Consider the following 22,568-nt stretch of genomic DNA (forward strand, 5'->3'; position numbering starts at 1 on the left):
CTGCAGGAATGGTCAGACATAGAGGTATAGATCCGTGACAAAGCAGCATATTAATATGTTTATAACTGCAGCAATGCTTTTCAATCCTGTGTAGATAATGTGACTTTATTATCTCAAGGGAGTTTATAAACATTGACTCCAATGAGAGGAAACATTCTATTACTGTGAAATATCTAGTAGTTTACATTTAAAAAAAAAAAAAAAGCTCAGACTTTTTTGATCTTAGTACAGGCTAAAAATACTGCTCCTTGTGAAGGGAACAGGATCAATTGATAACACACGACACAAGGATTATATACTAACCTTTTCCAGGACCTCCTGCCAACCCATTCAATCGCTATGGCTCATAAAATGCTTGCGCAAGTTTTGACTTTCAGAAAGTTGAAGCTTAAAGTGGGCCTAAACTGTATCTGAGCTCCACAAGCCGGAAATTATTTCAAATGAATTTAACCACTTGCCTACTGGGCACTTTTATCCCCTTCCTGCCCAAGTCAATTTTCAGCGCTGTCACACTTTGAATAACGATTGTGCAGTCATGCACCAGTGTAGTCATATGACATTTTTAGCATTTTTTTCACACAAATAGAGATTTCTTTTGGTTGTATTTAATTATCAATTGTTTTTTTATTTTTTGCCAAATAAAATGAAAAAAGACCAACAATTTTGAAAAATAAAACATTTTTCAAAGTTTGTTAAATTTTTTTGGAAATGGGTAATTTTTCTCCTTCAGTGATGTGGGCTAATGAGGCTTCACTGATGGGCAATGATGAGGTGTCACTGATTGGTGGAAATGGTGGGCACCGATGAGGCGGCACTGGTGGGCACTGATGGGGGGCACTGATGAGGCTGCATTCATAGGTGGCACTGATGGTCACTAAGAGATGGCACTGATAGGCAGCACCAATAAGTGGCACTGATGGGCACTGATAAGCACTGATAGGTGACACTGATGAGGAGGCACTGATAGGCACTGATGGGGGGCACTGATGAGGCTGCACTCATAGGTGGCACTGATGGTCACTAAGAGATGGCACTGATAAGCACTGGTAGGTGACACTGATGAAGAGGCACTGATTGGCAGCACTGATGGAATCTGTAAAGTGGCACCGTTTGGCAGCACTGGTTACACTGATTGGCAGCACTGGTGGGACTGTGCTGATAATCAGGACAATGATACTCAGTGTCCTGATTATCAGTGCCGAGGACCCTTTAACATAAGCCAGTTATTGGCTTTTTTCTCTCCTCACGCTGTCAGTGTAAGGGAAAAAAAGCCCATAACTAAAAAAAAGCCGATAACCGCTTGCATCAACATCCTGTGATCAGCTGTCATTGGCTGACAGCTGATCATATGGTAAAGGGCCGATGCGATTGGCCCTTTACCTCAATCTGTGATCAGTTGAGTCCGAAGGATTCACCAATCACGAAGCCCACAGCAGAGGGTATACGGATGTCCTCCCGGCAAAGGAAGCCCGCAACGTAGCCGTCTTTCAGCTATAGCGCAGGCAGAAAGTGGTTACTATTCAAAGCAAAACCACCTATCTATCCATGTCTCCATGCTTTATTTTGTTGAGAATTCGCTTTGAAAAACACCCCCCTAGCATTTCTAGCCACTACCATCTTAATTGTGGATGATTCGTGTAGCATTTGCTTCCTGGAATCCATCTGCCCTTAGCACTGGCATGTAGGTAGGAAGGGTATGCTCAGCTGAGAAAGCCCCTCCTCCAGATGAATGAAAAAAGGGCCAATGAAAACTCCTGGAATGTATGACATTTTTTGCCTAGGGCAGAAACCAGGAAGCAACTAAAGAAATGTTAAAAAAAGGGTTTTTAAAAAGGAAATACCTTCCATCTATTTACCGATGTTAGCAGCATAAGGAATACAAATAGTTAATGTTGATTGAGAGAGCTTAGTTCTGCTTAAAGTTTATTTTTATTTTTTTCCAAATCAGCACAAGGGAGGGTACTTATAATCAATGAGATGTCACTTGTGCCAGTGGCTGCTCTCTTAGTTGAGATCTTTAGTTCTCTGCCCCAATATTCCTGCAGTGGTAATCTCCCAGTGCTGTGGGGGGTTAATACAAGACCTGTCATATGCACTCATTAAGGGTGCCCGCTATGCCCACTCTTGCTGTCCTCTCCTCATTGTACTATATTTCCCAGTAATGAAAAGTAATCTATGAATTAAGGACGGGCAGATGAATGAAAGATCAGCTTCTTCCATTCATCTTTCATTGCTGGAAACTATTGTACAGCGTCTATGAGGAAGGGGGCAGGAAGGGTAGGTGTAGGGGGCACTCTTGGCAAGTACCTGTAACAGGTCCAGCGGCTCGTATTCACTACCCCCCCACAGCAGTTATTGGGGGGGGAGGCAGAGGACTGAAGAGTTAAAGTGGTTGTAAACCCTTACAACACACTTTGACCTACAGGTAAGCCTAGATTAAGGCTTACCTGTAGGTCCAAGAAATATCTCCTAAACCTACACGGTTTAGGAGATATTTGCCGAAAGACTGGCACCGCTGTCTACGGCGCATGCGGCGTAGACAGGCGCGCGCATGCGCACTGAGCGTGCCGTGGTCAACGGCGATATGCCGCGAGTGGCGGCTCCCGTGCGCATACGTGGGAGTGACGTCACCGCGGCTTCGCCGAATGACAGCGGCGGAGCAGCGAGACCCACCGAGAAGATGGATGCGGCGGACTACAGGGGACAGCGGTGACATCGCTGGCTCCTGTGTCAGGTAAGTGACACATAATGGACTATTATGCGATGCATAGTAGTCCATTATGCTTTACCTTTGCAGGGAATGAAAGGAAGTAAACTCATCAGGGTTTACTTCCTCTTTAACTTAGGCCTCATCATAGGTGTGCGCAGCCCATTGCATTAGGGTATGCACCCAAAAGCTCAAACACACACACACACACACGTGATTGTGACGTGACAGAATTGCGTGGCAAACTGTTTCTTTAACCACTTTATAACAGCGCTATAGCTGAAAGATGGCTACAGAGCAGCTCTTTTGTTCCAGGAGGGCATCCATGGACATCCTCCCAGAACCGTACCCCCGACTGCTGGGGTGCACATCTGGTTAAGTTCAATGACCGCTGTGCCCACAGATCACAGTTAAGGGCCAATCACAGTGGCCATTTACCATGTGATTAGCCGTGTCCAATCACAGCTGATCAAATCTAAACTGACTTGCTAGTTATCGGCAGTACTTTGTTCACATGCTGTCACAGCCTGTGATCAATGTAGGCCCATCAGTGCCACCTATCAGTGCCCATTAGTCTCGCCTATCAGTGCCACTTATCAGTGCCCATCAGTGATGCCTCATGAGCGCCCATCAGTGCCACCTCATCAGTGCTCATAATACAAATGCACCAGCTTCTTCTTCTTACACTCTGTAGCGCCAGGCAATCCCGCCACTTTGGACTGCAATGCCCATAATTTCTTGCAGTACAGGAGGGAGGGAGAGGAACACTGTGCTCTCTTCTCTCCCCTATGTATTTCCACTGCTGGGAGAGTGATTGAGGGAGAGAGCAGAGGTAGGAGGAGAGGGGCAGGATGCTGGGCGAGAGGGCGATCATGTGTCCCCGCATCGTTGCTGTTTCTTTAGCTGACAAATGTGGAGGAGGACTGGCAGCTACAGTAGCACACAGTCAGGCTGGAGCCACTCTAGCTCCTCCTCTCCAGCTCTGCAAGTACTACCGCAACCACAGACCTGGCTCCTCTCACAGCAAACGCAGCCCCCGTCCCCTGGGAGACTGCCTGCCCAAGTGCCCAGGATCGGCATGGCAAAAGCAGGGACAAAACCGGGAATGGACGTCTGGTCACCGTAGGCTATGGTATCCCTGACAGCGAAGTCAAATTTAGCTGTTAGGGATGCTGCAGCCGGAACTATAGAAGTAGCATCGAAAAATGCAGCCGCCTGCCTGCTTACTCCATGGCCAGGGGCTGCACTTACAGAAGTTATACAGCCAATCAAGAAATAGTCCCACTCACAGCGCTACCATTGTCCATTAGCAAAGGTGCCAAAATGGAGATCCTGCACATTCTGCCAGCAAAAAAGACCCGTGCGAATTCCTATGGGCCACATGTACACTGGATTATTTTAAAACCTGTTTCTCCTGCCAACCCATGTTTTTTTTTTTTTTTTCAAACCAGTTTAGGTGAGCGTAGCTTTATTTAGCCGTGTTTGGAGTTTAGGAGTTTATTTATTTAATTGGACAGAATTTTAGTTTGTTCTGGCCACTAAAATAAACACTGAAGCGCGAAATGCGTTTTTTTTTGGTTAAAACACTCCTCTCCTGAATGCAATTCTTCTGTGATCAGGAGTGGAACATTTTACTACCTCTAAACTCTGCTGCTCTTAAACTATGGTAAAAGCCTATGTATGCGCATAGAAACACAAGCTTTTACGGCTTTTGCCTGTATAATGGTCAGCACAGTGGTGTAGTGGTTAGCACTCTCACCTCGCAGTAAGAAGGGTCACTGGTTTAAATCCCAACCATGACACTACTTGCCTGGTGTTTGCATGTTCTCCCTGTGCCTGCGTGGGTTTTCTCTGGGTACTCTGGTTTCCTCCCACAATTCAAAGAGATGCAGGTAGGTTAATTGGCCTCTGTCCAAAATTGGCCCTATTATATGAATGGGAACCTTGGATTGTGGGCTCCTTGAGGGTAGGGACTGAGGTGAGTGCGCAATGTACAGGGATAGGGACAATTGTAGATACTCACTCAGGATGGACTGGTGTCTTTATTCAACCTTACTAACTATGAAACTATGAATGGTCCTACGATTATACAGGCATGTAATATTCCTATCCACACTTTTCCAATTCTGCTACATCAAGTTCATTGAGTTTTGTTGGAACTTTCACAGAGGTAAAGCTAAAATGCAAGCTAAGTTATGTGAAAAGGATCGCCAAAACATTCTCAGTCATCCTTATGAAGCGTACACACGATCAAACAAGCGGGTGGAAAAGTCCAGCAAACTCAAGTCCGCCAAACAATCCCCCCGTGTGTAGCCTCCGGCATACTTTTTTGACCCGAAAGTACGGCGGACTTAGAATGTAGTTTTACACTCCAATCTTCCCACCGGACTCGCATTTCGGCGGACAATCCGGCCGTGTGTATGCCAGTCCGCCGTACTTTTGAAATGAACAGACTTTTCCCGCCCGGAGAAAAGTCCGCTCATTTCGAGCAGGTCTCCAGGTAGGCGGGGCCCGCGAAGGAGACGTCGCTGGCCCCGCCGCCTGGTATGGACTTAAAGGGGAACCCCAACGCCAAAAAAAAAATCGGTGTGGGGGTCCCCCCAAAGTCCACAACAGACCCTTGTCCGAGCGAGCACCCCCCCCTCCTGAGCCGTACCAGGCCGCCCCACCCCAAAGCACCTTGTCCCCATGTTGATGAGGACAGGGGCCTCTTCCCGACAACCCTGTCCGTTGGTTGTCGGGGTCTGCAGGCGGGGGGCTTATCGGAATCCGGGAGCCCCTTTTAATAAGGGGGCCCCCGGATACCGGCCCCCCACCCTATGTGAATGAGTATGGGGTACAATGTACCCCTACCCATTCACCTGTAAAATAAAGTACAAAAAAAAAACACAACACACAAGATAAAATAATTTATTGCACAGCTCCGGGGGTCTTCCGTTATCGGGGGTCTTCTCGCCGGACTCCTCTGCTATCTTCTTGTAGCTCTTTTACTAGCGGAGGAGCCTGGCATTCTTCTTTGTCGCCGCGCCCTCTTCTTCCGACTTCGGGGGTCTTGTCCCCCTCTTCGGTTCTTCTGCCGGGCCACCGCGCCTTCTTATAGCTGTTTTACAGGCGGTGGCCCGGTCTTCTGTCGCCGCCGCTGCCGCCGCCTTCCGTTCTTCTTCTTCTTCTCCTGGAGATGTTGACTCGAAATTCTCTCCAGCCGCAATGCCAGGGACGCGCTGCGCTGCGACTTATATAGGGACAAGGGGCGGTGTCACATGGGTTGATGTCACATGGGTTGGTCACATGGGTTGATGTGACATGGCGACAGTCCCAGCATCCTCCGGGACTGTGACATCGTAAGGGGGCGGGGTCACCATGTGACACCAACCCATGTGACATCAACCCATGTGACACTGCCCCTTGTCCCTATATAAGTCGCAGCGCAGCGCGTCCCTGGCATTGCGGCCGGAGAGAACGTCGAGTCAACATCTCCAGGAGAGGAAGAAGAACGGAAGGCGGCGGCGACAGAAGACCGGGCCACCGCCTGTAAAAGAGCTATAAGAAGGCGCGGTGGCCCGGCAGAAGAACCGAAGAGGGGGACAAGACCCCCGAAGTCGGAAGAAGAGGCCGCGGCGACGAAGAAGAATGCCAGGCTCCTCCGCTAGTAAAAGAGCTACAAGAAGATAGTGGAGGAGTCCGGCGAGAAGACCCCCGAAAACGGAAGACCCCCGGAGCTGTGCAATAAATTATTTTATCTTGTGTGTTGTGTTTTTTCTTGTACTTTATTTTACAGGTGAATGGGTAGGGGTACATTGTACCCCATACTCATTCACATAGGGTGGGGGGCCGGTATCCGGGGGCCCCCTTATTAAAAGGGGCTCCCGGATTCCGATAAGCCCCCCGCCCGCAGACCCAGACAACCAACGGACAGGGTTGTCGGGAAGAGGCCCTTGTCCTCATCAACATGGGGACAAGGTGCTTTGGGGTGGGGGGACCGCACGCCCCCCCCTCCCCAAGGCACCCCCCATGTTGAGGGCACGCGGCCTGGTACGGCTCAGGAGGGGGGGGCGCTCGCTCGCCCCTCCTTTCCTGGCCGGCCGGGTAGCGTGCTCGGACAAGGGTCTGTTGTGGACTTGGGGGGGGATCCCCACGCCAATTTTTTTCGGCATTGGGGTTCCCCTTTAAGTCCATACCAGGTGGCGGGGCCAGCGGTGTCTCCTTCGTGGGCCCCGCCTACCTGGAGACGTGCTCGAAATGAGCGGACTTTCCTCTGCGTGTGTGGGCGAGTCCGTTCATTTCAAAAGTAGGGCGGATAGTATGGCGGACTTAGTACGCCGTATTAGTCCGCTGAAAAAGTGCTGTGTGTGGGCAAGTAGCCCGTTCGGAAAGTCCGACGGACAGTCTGGCGGGAAGTCCACCAGACTAAGTACGTCGGACAGACGGCTACGTGTGTACGCGGCTTTAGGAATCTTTCTAAAGTTTTTGCTTGACACATGTCTGCAGGCAAATACAAGAAAACTATTTGTAGGCAGAACAGACAAGCGACTTTCTTAGCAAAAAATGTTGGCCCTAAAGCAAAGGCGTTTTTACCGCGATTTGCCACAATTTTTTACTCCGTTTTTGACACATTTTTGCAGCATTTTTTGCCACGACTTTGTACAGGTCACGAATCAAAAAAAAAAAAAAAAAACAGAAAAACGCCTGTACTCTGCCCCAAAGAAACTCACGTTCTTTTTTGAGCTCAAGGTCCCTTTCACACTTGTACGGCTTGTCCTGCGACTTGGGACTGCAAAGTCGCATGACAAATCGTACCCTATGATTTCCAATGAGTACCATTCATACCTGTGCCTGCACTACTTTGGTCTGACTTTGATGTGAGTTGAGGCTCATAGACCTCAAGTTTACACAGGCATTCCCTGAAATTGCGTCAAAATTGCGCCCGCAAGTCGCTGTAGTGTGGTAGTGCCATTGAAATTAATGGGATTTTGCTTGTTGCCCATTTTTCAGGCATTTTTTTCTGGCAATTTACGAGCGTTTTATGAGCTGCAAACGCTCAGGCGTGAATGAAGTCTAAATCTAAATTAAAACTTGATAGGGAAATGCATTTGCATTTATGTATACTTCCTGTTAAAGGAGCAGTGTGGCAGAAGCTTTTCTTTGGCTGTACTTTCGTTCTCCTGTGGCCTGGAGTCAGCTGATGGCAAGCTACTGTGGACGGGGCAGAGCCACGCCAAGTTCAGAAAGGATCCTGACAATATTCCTGGGATTCACTTGGATGTCTGATTGACAAATGAATTTGCCTTTCAGTGCTTGGCTGAGAGTTAGATCCAGCTGTCCTCACCCCATCCCCAGCTTGGCCCTCCAGTGAGCATTGGAGGAGTCACTTGAAAGCAGACAGAGTCAAGCGTTCAATGGTCATGTGGTCAGTCAGTGCTTTAAGTTAGAGCCTGAGTGGAAAAGCTGCAGTGTCACATCATGCTGCTGCACGACATTAGCAGAAGGTGCCCAAAGGGTGGCGCTCAAGAGCTTAAATACCATTTAGTACGTCACTACGTTCGTGTTTGTTGGCCGACAATTGTGTGCTGTTAGTATGCAAGACAAAATCCAGGCACACACCCTTCGGACAAAAGTCTGACACTCTGTCTGTCTGTGTACAAGGTTTAAGAGTGCTAAATCAATAAAAAGGTCTCTTAGTGCAAGATGTATAGGAGGAAACAGAACAACGACCTGCTCATCTATGAGAGACCATATCTCAGAGCCAGATCAACTAGGCTCACAACACAAGATTGACATTAAATGACAAGCTAAAAGAAGCTTGTGCAAATGTGGAAGCAACTAAAGTGCAAAATTCCTTGAAGATCTCCTGTCGTTCCTGGAAATTGCCAAACTGGTGATGAACTTCTATGGTCACCTACAGCTGGTGGGAGCTGATCCTTTCCAGAACTCTCATTGCAAATGGCTATTGTCTATGCCTGAGCTTTCTGAAGAGGACTGGGAAGAAACAACAGATATGTTTTCAGGAGATAATTAGAACTGCTGACCTACTGGTACAATTTAAGTTTATATACCACCTGCAGCTAGGCTGGTCCGGATGGGTCTGGGACAGGATATTGCATGTGCTAGATGTGATATGATTGTTGCTGACTTTTTCCATATATTCTGGACCTGTCCCGGACTCTCAACTTTCTGGAAGGAATTGTTTTCTTTCTTTGACCACAAACTTCATCTACCGCTACCTCACACCCCGGAGGTGGGACTTTTGGGAATACTCAACGTACCCACGCCAGAACTTTGTTACGTATACTATTATTTTATGCACGTAAAACCATCCTATTTCACTGGAAGGATGTGGGCGTCCTTTCAGCCCACGCCTTCTTCCGCATTGTTCATGGAGTCCTTCCCAAATTCAAATTGATATACAAGAGTAGGGCATGTCCTAAGAAATTCACTAAAATCTGGAAACCATGGCTTGATGTCTCTGAGGATTTCTGAGGGGATGTCCTTTCTTCACAGCTTTCCCTGTAGGTTCATTACTAATGGACTCTAATTATTATTTTTCGTCAAGATGCCAAAATTGATAATCACAGATTGCTTTATATGAAATATCTAATGCATGGGGGTATCCTAGACGTCTGCTGTCCTTAAGGGGTCGCATGTGTTGCAGGTTTGAAAGAGTGCAAGTATGAAGGTATTGAGTGTGTGTTGTTGGGGTATTTCAGTTTCTTATGGACTGTTAAACTTGATCCACTCATTATGTTCACTTTACACATTTGGAATTACAGTCCTTCCTTTATTGTTTTTATGTTACAAAATCAAAATAAACACCTTTTTTTAAAAAAGTGCAAAATTCCTTTGATAGAAATGAAGCACAAATGGAAGCTCAGAAGAAAATGAAAGACAAAGACGCAAACTCAAAAATGAAAATTCAAGGGTCAGAGATGGGAAAGAGTTTTTTTGGGGGACTTTAAATGAGACATATGTGACATACATACATCTCCATTCCTAAATCTGGTGCATAAAAAAAAGAGGGGTCGAGACTTTAAATGAGGTGTGTATGAAGAGGCTCAACAATGAAACAATGTAATATGGATGTGTTTATTGTCTAAGGCCGCGTACACACGGGCGGATTGTCTGCCCAACTAAGTTCGTCAGACAATCCGACAGACAGTCCGTTCAAAATTTGCATGAACGGACTTGACCACACACGATGAGCAGACAGTCCGCTGAAAGCGTGCGCGATGACGTGTACAGCACGTACGACGGGACTAGAAAAACGACGTCCTATACACTGCAATGCAACCTTCGGCCGTGTAAATCCTTTCTGAGCATGCGCCATACTTAGTCCGTCCAACTTGCCTACACACGAGCGGACTGTCCGCTGAAACCAAGTTTGGACGGACAAAACCAAGTTTGAACGGACAAAATTTCGGAAATTCCGTAAGACTTTGTTCGTCAGACAGTCCGCTGAAAAAGTCCGCTGAAGCCCACACACGAGCGGATTGTCCGCTGAAAAACGGTTCAGCAGACTAAGTTGGACAGACAATCCGCCCGTGTGTACGCGGCCTTAAACACACAACAGTAGCATGCAGCATTGAGTACATACAAATATAGTAAACATGTAAAAAGCATGATGCAAACCATAAACATGTAAATATTGACTTATAATAGCATTGTTAAAAAAGCAATCCTCCAAGAGATGGAATCATCTTTAAAACCCAAGGTTAGACACCACTTCCTTGTGTCATGCCAACATGATGCTGGTTGGGCTCGTTAGACAATACCGGGAACACTCACTCTATTTATGGGCTGCGGGCTATCTTTGCCACCAGCACAGTTTATGCATTGAAAATGCACCACATGAAAATGGCGGCGTGGCATCAGTAAATAGGTCCCTCCCAGCACATTTCGTGTCACGCATGTTCTCAAGGAATTGGCTCAGGAGGCAATCAATGGAGGCAATCCCTTGAGAACGTGCGTTGTAAGAAGCCTATTTGCTGACGCCACACCGCTGTTTCCATGTACTTGGAACGGCGGCCACCAATGTAAGTGCACTTACTGCTTACTTTAATGTTTATACGAATGTTAAATAAAGAAATACTACGCTATAGAAGTCTTTTTTGGGCTCCTGGTCAGTGAGCTTTTTTACCTAGTGTGGTGCTCCAGGATACCGTTCCCTATTCAACCCTCTATCTGGTGTGTGCAATGTTTGGGTGAAGGTTCATGTGTGGAGACCTCCTTTTGCACCTGGCATTATCTTTTGGATATCATATTATGCCTCAATACCTGCCATTTCTGGTGAGCTGTACTACTGACAACTGTATACTGGAAGAATTTTTCTCCATATGGACTTTTTCTCTTAGAATATAACCTTCTTGCATTATTAAAATACTGGGTTGTACTATACAGATTTCTGTATTAGCTTGATGTAGCACTGCACATTAATTAATAGTATATTGGTTACAAGGGTTGTACAGTCGCCTTGAGTGCTAGCTGCTTGTAAGTGTGGTGCGTTTACTAAACACGTTGCTGTTTGACAATGATAAATTAAGCTCAATTCTTATGAACAGCAATTTAAATTACAACATTGTACAATAGTTATTCAATTATTTAAATAAAGGTAATTGTAAATTGTAATTTGAATTAAAATTGCAATAGTAAAGTAATAAATATACATACAATACATACAACAGTAATTGCAGTGTGGATTTTGAGGAGAGCAGGCAGTCAAAGCATATAGGAAATAATACTGAGCGGTGATCACCCAGATTCAGTAAATTTAGGCCCCTTTCACACTGCTCTGGTGCGGTTTCCCATCATAGTGTACACACAGTTTTCGCACAGGTAAGAATTTTAGTGCACTTTCAGAAAACGCACCTAAACCACTGTGCTGCACGCACGCTGCTAGAAAGCCGCACTAGAGCATTGTGAAATGCAAGTGTAATTTTCTGTTAATGTGCAAAAGGATCTGTTTCTGTAGTCCCGGGAGCCATGTAAAAATGCCTATGAACTATTGCAATATGAGTGTGTAGAGCCTTGCAGTATATCATTTGCTGCACTGAAACTACATGAAAAAAAATGCATAGAAATTAAATTGCAATGCAGATTTAGCTCCAGAGTACATGATAAACTTAAAGGGGTTGTAAAGTCTCATGATTTTTCACCTTAATGCATTCTATGCATTAAGGTGAAAAACCCTCTGTGCTGCAGCTGCCCCCCAGAGCCCCCCTCTTTTTCTTACCTGAACCCGATCGTTCCAGCAACCAGCACGAGCCCAGCAACTCCAGCCGCTGCCTCAGGTCCATTGTCTCCCGCTGCTGTCAATCAAATCCAGTGACACAAGAACAGGGGGCGGAGCTGAGTCCTGCCGTCTGTGTCAATGGACGCAGCAGTCAGTGCCCTCACTGAAAGCGGCTCTCCGGGGGGGGCAAAAGATGAAGAGGAGGGGACACTCCAGAAAAGGAAGATCAGGGCAGCTCTGCAAAACTTTTGCACAGAGCAGGTAAGTATGACATGTTTGTTATTAAAAAAAAAAAAGAAAAAAGAAAGAAAAAAAAACAAACCTTTACAATAACTTTTAGAGAACCAGTATTTACCTGCAAGTCACTGGATAACACTTTTCCAGGGTCAGGAACTCGAGGGAAAATCAAAATCTTCAACCTACAGAGTAGACAAAAAAATATGTTTCAAACAATTTTCATGACCAAGAAAAATATCAAATCTGAAACATTTTGCAGCCTCTTTAAAGAAAACCTTGTCTTAGGGCTCGTTCACACTAGCGGTTGGGGGGGGGGGGGTAAAACCTGTGGTTTAGCCACTCTTTTATCAGCCCTTGACCGCTACCCCCTTTAGCTTCAGAGACAGCAGCTGGGAGCGCACACATGCTGCAGCCAGGGCAGAAATGCACCTGCCGCTTCAACTAAATGGGGCCACTCTGCAAATGCCCTGCAACCACGTGCAACGTACACGGTTGTAGTGCGCTAGTGCGAGATTCAAAGGGTTAAAGCAGATGGCGAGAAGGCAATACAACATCCTCACCACCTGTCAAATGCTTTCAGAAGAGAAATGTTCAGTTTAAGGCCAGTCACGATTCTTTTTAGAGTTCATTATGAACATTTGCAGAAGATTCCAGAGAAGCTGAAGAATCTTCATGGAGGTGAATGAGACAGAGGGGCTGAATTTCTAAAAGCGGAAGGAGAGGAGAGACACATAAAGGCGTGGATCTGGGTCTGCTACATAGTGGCATAAAGTGTGAATGTGGGACACTCCTAATGGCGCGTACACACGGGCGGATTGTATGGCGTACTTAGTCCGTCGAAACACATTTCAGCGGACAATCCGCTCGTGTGTGGGCTGCAGCGGACTTTTTCAGCGTGCAGTCCGGAGTACTAAGTATTCTCGGTTTTTTCGAAATTCTGTCCGTCGTACTTTGGTTTCAGCGGACAATACGGTCGTCAGTATGCTAGTTCGACGGACTAAGAATGGCGCATGCCCAGAAAAGATTTACACGGCGGAAGGGTGCTTTGCTGTGTCTTGGACTTCCTATTTCTAGTCCCGTCGTACGTGCTGTACACGTCATCGCGCAAGCTTTCGACGGACTGTTTGTGTATCCGTGTGTGGTCAAGTCCGTTCAGTGGAAAGTACGACGGACTGTCCGTCAGATTGTATGACGAACTAAGTACGCCATACAATCCGCTCGTGTGTACGCGGCATTAGAGGGGGGAGCCTTCTGGTGAGTGCAGTACCATAGGGGGAGCACAAAGGGAAGCACCAACACAAGTATGAATTTGTGATGTGCACGATTGAAGAGCATCTGTCACATGATTTACTGACTATTCATCCAAGGACTATTTCTATATTTCAAAGACTGACTATTTGCTCATTTGCCTAATTTTAAAGAGCACCGGTCACTTTAAATTGCAAATATTGTTCACTTAAAGTGGTTGTATAGTCAATTTTGGTACTTTTACCTACAGGAAAGCCTATAATAAGGCTTACCTGTAGGTAAAAAAAAGATATCCTAAACCTGTACGGTTTAGGAAATATTCCCCTCGCAATGCGTCGCTGACTGCAGCAATGCATGCGCACAGGGGATTCTCGGCTGAAAGTCCAGCAGACGCCAGACACTGCCGAGAAGAAATCTCCCGCGCATGTCAGCTCCCTCGGCATGGATCGGGCCAGATGTCGGGGGCCTCGTTCTAAGGTAAGTATTTCATAATGAGCTAGTATGCGGTGCATACTAGCTCATTATGCCTTTTCCTTTGCAGGTGAGCAAAAAAATAATTCAGCGGGTTTACAACCACTTTAAGCATTATTTTGCACATCAAATGTTTATACAATTTTATTATTTTACTTATTTATTTCTGAATAGCAAAAGCACCAGTCACTTTACAAATTCAATTAACAAAATAGGTTTCAAAGAATACGTTTTGTTAACAGATACTAAATTGGTATTTAATTAAGCACTAGGAATTTATATTTTATTTAAAGGGCACCACACACATACAAACAATTGAACAGCGCCATACCTACTACCCTTAAATACTTTCCATTTCAGACTCTACCTAATTAGGTAGTCGTAGTAGGGGCAGCAGTTCCCACAAAGACAAAAACAAGTATTAACCAATAGCCATTCGTGCGGATCCACCACAGTATTTTAGTTTTGAAATAAAACTCTTTGCTACAATTAGGAAAGTGAAAACAAAAATGAAATACTATTAGACTGTACTCACACATGATCGTGGGTGGAATTGCCGCTATTCCAAATGGCTGCGAAACGCGATTGCGATACCATTACTTCTAATGGCACTTCAATTGCGCTGCAATTTTGCCAAGATTGTCAGATGGAAAATCACACTGCAATCATGGCAAATCACTACGTGGCACACTGTCACCCAAAAGAAGCCAGTGTTCCTTTTTGAGGGACAAGCGATGTGTGTTGTCGCGATTGCAATGTGATTTACCGTCTCGTGGCAAGATTGCTGCATGATTAGGGTGCTACTAGAAGTAATGACATCACAATCGTGCCCCTTGTTTTGCAGCCATTTGAAATCGGGGGGCGGAATTACGGTGATTCCGACCACAATCTTGTGTGAATGCAGCCTAAGGCCGCGTACACACGGGCGGATTGTCTGCCCAACTAAGTTCGTCAGACAATCCGACAGACAGTCCGTCCAACTTTTAAATGAACGGACTTGACCACACACGACGAACAGACAGTCCGCTGAAAGCTTGCGCGATGACGTGTACAGCACGTACGACGGGACTAGAAATACGACGTCCAATACACTGCAATGCAACCTTTCGCCGTGTAAATCCTTTCTGAGCATGCGCCATACTTAGTCCGTCCAACTTGCCTACTCACGAGCGGATTGTCCGCTGAAACCAAGTTTGGACGGACAAAATTACAGAAATTCCGAAAGACTAAGTCCGTCAGACTGTCCGCTGAAAAAGTCAGCTGAAGCCCACACACGAGCGGATTGTCCGCTGAAACATGGTTCAGCGGACTAAGTTGGGCAGACAATCCGCCCGTGTGTACGCGGCCTACGGCTCTGTTCACACCTAGGCATCCTGGATCGTGGGCGGAATCTCAACGATTCTGCCTGTGATCACTAACTTACTACAAATTGTGAGACGCCCTTTCGATCACTGCCAATAGTAGCCCGATTGCAGTGCGATTTTACCGCAATTGTTCTGAAACTTCTTTTGGGCCACAGGCATACCGTGATTCTGTTTGTGCAATTTTACCATGGTTCATCAGGTAACAATCGCGGCAAGACCACGCCGCAAGTGGGGTGCCATTGGAAGTGACGGGGATCGCTATCTGTCGCGATTCGGGATTGCGAGCAGGATCGCAGCGATTCCACCCACGATCCGGAACGCCTAGTAGTGAATGGAGCTGTATGCCACATACACACGATCGGAAATTCGGGCAACAAAAGACCGATAAGAGCTTTTGGTCGGAAAATGCGATTGTGTGTATGCTCCATCAGACTTTTGCTGGCTGAATTTCGGCCAGCAAAATATTGAGAGCAATTTTTTGGTCAGAAAAAGTTCCTATCCGCAAAATGCGTTTGTGTGTATGCAATTCCGACGCGCAAAAACTCACGCATGCTCAGATTCAACTACGAGACGGAAGCTATTGGCTACTGGCTATTGAACTTCCTTTTTCTAGTCCCGTCATACGTTTACAATTTTTTATAGGTTACCTGTTTAAAGTTACAGAGGAGGTCTAGTGCTAGAATTATTGCTCTCGTTCAAACGTTTGTGGCGATACTTCACGTGTGGTGCGAACACTGTTTACATATACGTTCGCTTCTGCGCTTAAGCACCGAGGGACGGGGATTTTTTTTTTTCACTTATTTTTTTTATTTATTTTTTTATGCACACTATTCCTTTATTGTTTTTTTTATTGTTTTTTTAAGACTTTTATTCCAATTACAAGGAACGTAAACAAGTCTTGTAATAGAAATAAGGAATGACAGGTCCTCTCTACCTTCAAAATTAAAACATCAAAGCAAAAGACCCCTCTCGTTGCTTCGGAAAGTTATCTAGAGGCTAACTAGCTGCTCTGACCACTTTCATGAGAAAGCCAGTCCCTGGCTGAAAAAAAAAATACTGGGGTTATGCCTATGGCCATAACCATAACCCCGGTAAATCCCTTGAAAACCGTATATATACACATACTGTACCGCCGGCCGTTGGTTATAGAACACAACCCAATTTAAATACTCTATTAATGTAAGATAGACAGACACACAGACTACATTTTTTTTTTGGGGGGGGGGGGGGGGGCAGAAAACAATCCTCCACCCGCCCTCCTGTTCAGTTGGTCAGTCAAACTCCCCCATTCGGTCGATCCGCCAGTAACAAATCCCCCACCGCCCTGTCGCTTAGTCATCCACCCACCAGCCCCACACTATCCTCTAGGTCACGGGCAACTTTGACGACTTCCTCCTGTGTCTCCTTATCAGCGGCTTCCCCCTGCATCTCCTCCTCGGCAGCCAATATGGTCGCTTCTCCTCTTGGCCAATCAGGTCTTAAGACGCGCTTCCTAATTGGCTGGGAGGAGCAGCAGGAAGACAATTCGCTATTGTCACACACTGTTCTACGAAGAATCATTTGAATGTTTGATATACTTTTATTGTCTTATTGATACACTTTTATTGTTTTATCTGAAGAAATCGCAGGGCAAGTGACATGTTTTTATACTGCCTAGAACTGGATATATATTGACCTTTGAACATTGCCTCTTTCAACCTCTTTCATTGAGCACCTTTGCACATTATTACGCACAGTATTTAGGTTCATAGCGCAGCACTACCTTCACTTTATATATTTTCTGGGTGGGCTCATGGCTCAGTGCTCTGTACCCCGCGCCCACCCTTTTTAATAGATAGATGGATAGATAGGGATATAATAATATAAAAAGAGGAGGGATAAAAAAATAATAAAATAAAAGACAAGGCACTGGAATAAAAGAAGAAAAAAGAAAAAAGACAAACGGAGAGATAGACAGAGGAACATCTATACTAGTGTTGTCATAAGCATAGGAATTTACCTTCTCATGTAAACGAGCAGGATGACTGCTGCAACAATAATTATTGCTGGTATTAATAGAAGTAATAGGATGGCTATATCTCGCCCATTGCTCTCTCCTGGAAAATAATAACAGACACATAAGCATTCCGCATAAATCAGACAGCAGAACAAACCTGTAAAATACCATTCCCTATAGACTGGAGCTGATCGTCTGCTAAGTATCTGGACTCTATAAAACCACATTCTGGAATGGCAGGCAATATTTACCATAGGTATGTGAAATTGCCAACCTGTAAAAATCTACAGTGTTATATAACCATCTGTGTAATTTCAAATCAGAAAATAAAAAAAACATGTCCTTCAATCCGGTTACATGAGTAACATGAAGGCTGCCCTTCACCTTCTCAAACTTCTAATTCTGGCTGCTATAGAAAAAACATGCAGATTGGGAATACTGCATTTTCTATGGCTTTCCTGAACTTGTTCTAGGTTTCTAACTCCAAGTTTTGAGATCGGAGAGGTCAACATGACAGCCAGGCAACTATCATTTTCACAAGACATTAAGAAAGGACAAACGCTGGTATTTTTCCCATGACAGATTTACTTTTAGATTGTTTGTTTGTTAAGCTGGCCATAGATAGATCGAAATTTGGCAGGTTCGGCAAGGACTGGCCATATTTCAATCCATCTCTGACCATTCCCATTTCTGAGAAGTCAATCTAATGAGCAACTTCTTGCAAACGGGTTTGCTGGAAAAAATTTTGTTCGATCGGTGCTGCAGCTAATAGTCTCCAGCGCTTTCAGCCCTTTAGTTGATTGAAAAAAAATCTGATGCAAGTATGTCTAGCTTTATCCCTAAGAGCCGATTCACACAGGGGCGACTCGTCAGGTGACTTAGCGACGACAAGTCAGGTCCCATTCCGTACAATGGAACCGTTCTAATAGGAGAGTCGCTCCGACTTAGAAAAAGGTTACTGTACTACTTTTGGGGCGACTTGCATTGACTTCTATACAGAAGTCATTTTGCAAGCCGTCGCTGAAGTCGGATGCAGGTCGCCTGAGGCAGTCGCGCTGCCTCAGTGTGAACCGACTCTGAACAGTGAAGGAAGCCACAGATGTGAGCTAATCATTTAATGTCTACTGGTACTTAACGCAGTATTAAACCCGAAACCAAAAATGGCATTTATTACTTGTCTTTTTTGTCTTTTTTTCCAAGGCCTTTTCCTTGGTTTTAACCTGGTGATCTGGCCAGTAATACACCTCCTGTATTAGTGAGACACAACTCTGGATGAAGGAGCACAGGTGACAGCTTTGGATAGCAGCATTGTGGGGGAGGAGAGTGTTGGATGTACTAGCAAATTTAAATACACTAAGAAATTGAAGCTGAACAACAGTTCACACTTTATAAGCAGTAACACCAGTTTTTTTTTTCCTTTCAGGATAAAGGTTTTACATGAATAACTCAAAGTGGATCAATGTAAGCACCCCTTGTTAGTGGTAAATGGTTTGTCTCTGTAACTGATTCTGCTAGAGAGCTTGTTCTTTTAAAAGACTTATTGACTAGATCACCAGGTGAAAATACAGTGCCTTGCGAAAGTATTCGGCCCCCTTGAACTTTTCAACCTTTTGCCACATTTCAGGCTTCAAACATAAAGATATAAAATTTTAATTTTTTGTGAAGAATCACCAACAAGTGGGACACAATTGTGAAGTGGAACAAAATCTATTGGATAATTTAAACTTTTTTATCAAATAAAAAACTGAAAAGTGGTGCGTGCAAAATTATTTGGCCCCTTTACTTTCAGTGCAGCAAACTCACTCCAGAAGTTCAGCGAGGATCTCTGAATGATCCAATGTTGTCCTAAATGACTGATGGTGATAAATAGAATCCACCTGTGTGTAATCAAGTCTCTGTATAAATGCACCTGCTCTGTGATAGTCTCAGGGTTCTGTTGAAAGCGCAGAGAGCATCATGAAGACCAAGGAACACACCAGGCAGGTCCGTAATACTGTTGTGGAGAAGTTTAAAGCTGGACTTGGATGCAAAAAGATTTTCCAAGCTTTAAACATCCCAAGGAGCACTGTGCAAGCGATCAGTTTGAAATGGAAGGAGTATCAGACCACTGCAAATCTACCAAGACCTGGCCGTCCCTCTAAACTTTCAGACAAGGAGAAGACTGATCAGAGATGCAGCCAAGAGGCCCATGATCACTCTGGATGAACTGAAGAGAACTGCAACTGAGGTGGGAGAGTCTGTCCATAGGACAACAATCAGTCGTACACTGCACAAATCTGGCCTTTATGGAAGAGTGGCAAGAAGAAAGCCATTTCTCAAAGATATCCATAAAAAGTCTTGTCTAAAGTTTGCCACAAGCCACCTGGGAGACACACCAAACATGTGGAAGAAGGTGCTCTGGTCAGATGAAACCAAAATCAAACCTTTTGCCTACAATGCAAAACGATATGTTTGGCGTAAAAGCAACACAGCTCATCACCCTCAACACACCATCCCCACTGTCAAACATGGTGGCGGCAGCATCATGGTTTTGGCCTGCTTTTCTTCAGCAGGGACAGGGAAGATGGTTAAAATTGAGGGGAAGATGGATGCAGCCAAATACAGGACCATTCTGGATGAAAACCTGTTGGAGTCTGCAAAAGACCTGAAACTGGGACGGAGATTTATCTTCCAACAAGACAATGATCCCAAACATACAGCAAAATCTACAAAGGAATGGTTCACAAATAAACGTATCCAGGTGTTAGAATGGCCAAATCAAAGTCCAGACCTGAATCCAATCGAGAATCTGTTGAAAGAGCTGAAAACTGCTGTTCATAAACGTTCTCCATCCAACCTCACTGAGCTCGAGCGGTTTTGAAAGGAAGAATGGACAAGAGTCTCTCGATGTGCAAAACTGATAGAGACATACCCCAAGCGACTTGCAGCTGTAATCGCAGCAAAAGGTGGCTCTACAAAGTATTAACGCAATGGGGCAGAATAATTTTGCACGCCCCACTTTTCATTTTTTTTATTAGTTAAAAAAGTTTCAAAAATGCAATAGATTTCATTCCACTTCACAATTATGTCCCACTTGTTGGTGATTCTTCACAAAAAATTAAAATTTTATATCTTTATGTTTGAAGCCTGAAATGTGGCAAAAGGTTGAAAAGTTCAAGGGGGCCGAATACTTTCGCAAGGCACTGTAAAGGTAAGAAAATTAATGCAGACATCACATATAAGAAATGGTAAGCTGCAATATAAATGTTTGCTTTTGGGTTTAATACCGCTTTAACACACACATCAATGGTAGATTGATGTGAACTGAATCTCAACTTTAAGGCCTCATTTACACTAAAAACTGTTGAAATGTTACTAAACCCACAACCAGGGGCAGATCCGGGGGGGCAACAGGGCAATTGGCCCCTCCGAAAATACGAGTGGCTCTGCGGGTGATAGGGCAGGCAGCTCCGCGGGTGACAGCGCGGGCGGTTCCGCGGGTGTCGTTCCGGGCGGGTGGCTCCGCAGGTGACAGCGCGGGCGGATGAGGGGGGGCAGCTGGGCGGCTCAGCGTTTGAGCAGGGGAGCAGGGAGATTTCATCATCTCTCACTGCCTTGCATCTCTGCAGTTCCGTCCTCACTGTGTGGGAAGCAGTGGGCAGCAGAGAGATTACATTATCTCTCTGCTGCCTAATTTCACTCTGGGAACAATCCGCAATGTGTGGCAGGCAACATGGCAAGTGACAATCCGCAATGTGTGGCAGGCTACGTGGCAAGTGACAATTCGCAACGTGTGCCAGGCTACGCGGCAAGTGATGATATGCAATGTGTGGCAGGCTAGGTGGCAAGTGACACTCTACAACGTGTGGCAGGCTACGTGGCAAGTGACAATCTGCAACGTGTGGCAGGCTACGTGGTAAGTGACAATCCACAACGTGTGGCAGGCTACGTGGCAAGTGACACTCCGCAAAGTGTGGCAGGCTACGTGGCAAGTGACACTCAGCAACGTGTGGCAGGCTACGTGGCAAGTGACAATCCACAATGTGTGGCAGGCTATGTGACAAGTGACAATCTGCAATGTGTGGCAAGTGACAATCTGTAATGTGTGGCAGGTGACGTGGCAAGTGACAATCCGCATTTGGTGACAAGTGACATGGCAAGTGACAATGTGCAGTGTGTGGCAAGTGACGTGGCAAGTGACACACTCAGGGCTCCCACTGATTCTGCATTATGGTGAGTTGAACCATTTACTTTTATATTACAATGTAATAATAGAAATAATGCGCTTCAATCATCCTGACACCATAACAACCATGGTGCCGTGATGATTGAAGATTGAAGTGCCAATACCAGCCATTTCCCTGATAAATTGCCCCCAAAAAAACATTTTCTAGCAGTGCCCCTCCCGAGACTAGACTCTGGATCCGCCCCTGCCCACAACAGTAAAATCAATCTGTATATGCAGTAAAGCAGGCTTGTTATACTCACTGTGGAACCTAAGGCATTAATCCTCTGCTTTGTGTGAAAAGGCTGTTTGATCCTGTCTCCTCTGATCCTCCCCTTCTTCCATTGACCCCAATCCATCTCCTGATAGTACAGAGCCTTGGGGGCACTCTGCACATGCTATGTTTGATGTGTATTACTAGAGATTTTTTTTTTGGGTGGGTGCATGTGATCGCACAGGGCCAATCAGCACTCTCCAGACAGAAAGTCAGGGGTCCTGCAGTTTCATAGGATAGTCGGAGGAGAATTAAAACTCCTCCTACAAGCTTTAACCAGTGCTCAGCCAGACACTGACATAAGTCACAAGACTTCTATATACTGCTCATGAGAAAAGGTGTTTAGGTGACCAGAGATAGTGAATGCAGGGTCCTGGGATTAGTAAAACTTTGAGCCACATTTCTATCCCCACCCGCCAACTCTCTCCTTTAAGCTGCAAGGGCACGAAAAGGGGTGTACACATGCCACAGACACAATGCTTTGCATCGCGGTGTGGCAAAAATGATCACATTCAACTAAAGGGCTAAACTGCCTTACAACCAGGTGCAATGCATGCCATTGTGGTGCAGGTTTTTAGAGAATAAAAGTTGGTGAGGTGGCAGCATAATGCCTCCTTACCGCCTGTCAAATGCCCACTGAAAAGCGATCAACTGCGATTCACTCACCAGAGGGCCAAGCTCAAGTAATTTAACTCTAGGATACTGGACGGGAAAGGTTAAGACAACTCTCCAGTGGTATAACAGTCCAATCAATGGTTAGGAGCTATGTGGGTGACACAGGTTTAAGAAGAGACCCCGATTTAATCCAGTTATGTGTTAATTAAAATATTTTAATTATTTATAT

General features: G+C 45.4%; 1 protein-coding gene across 1 annotated transcript in view; it reads right to left on the minus strand.

Moving 5' to 3' along the window:
* The window catches only part of LOC143999107 (interleukin-13 receptor subunit alpha-1-like), a 107,928-nt gene that overhangs the window by 8,839 nt on the left and 76,521 nt on the right, over nt 1-22,568 (minus strand). The window contains exons 8-9 of the mRNA XM_077493981.1: nt 17,250-17,346; nt 12,286-12,349 (exon numbers count right to left, since the gene is read on the minus strand). Coding sequence (XP_077350107.1) covers nt 12,286-12,349; nt 17,250-17,346 — 161 coding nt within the window. The remainder of the gene's footprint in view (nt 1-12,285; nt 12,350-17,249; nt 17,347-22,568) is intronic.

The sequence above is a fragment of the Lithobates pipiens genome, unplaced genomic scaffold, assembly GCF_037356315.1.
Source record: "Lithobates pipiens isolate NorthernLeopardFrog02 unplaced genomic scaffold, aLitPip1_a1.2 Scaffold_1, whole genome shotgun sequence".
Classification (NCBI taxonomy): Eukaryota; Metazoa; Chordata; class Amphibia; order Anura; family Ranidae; genus Lithobates; species Lithobates pipiens.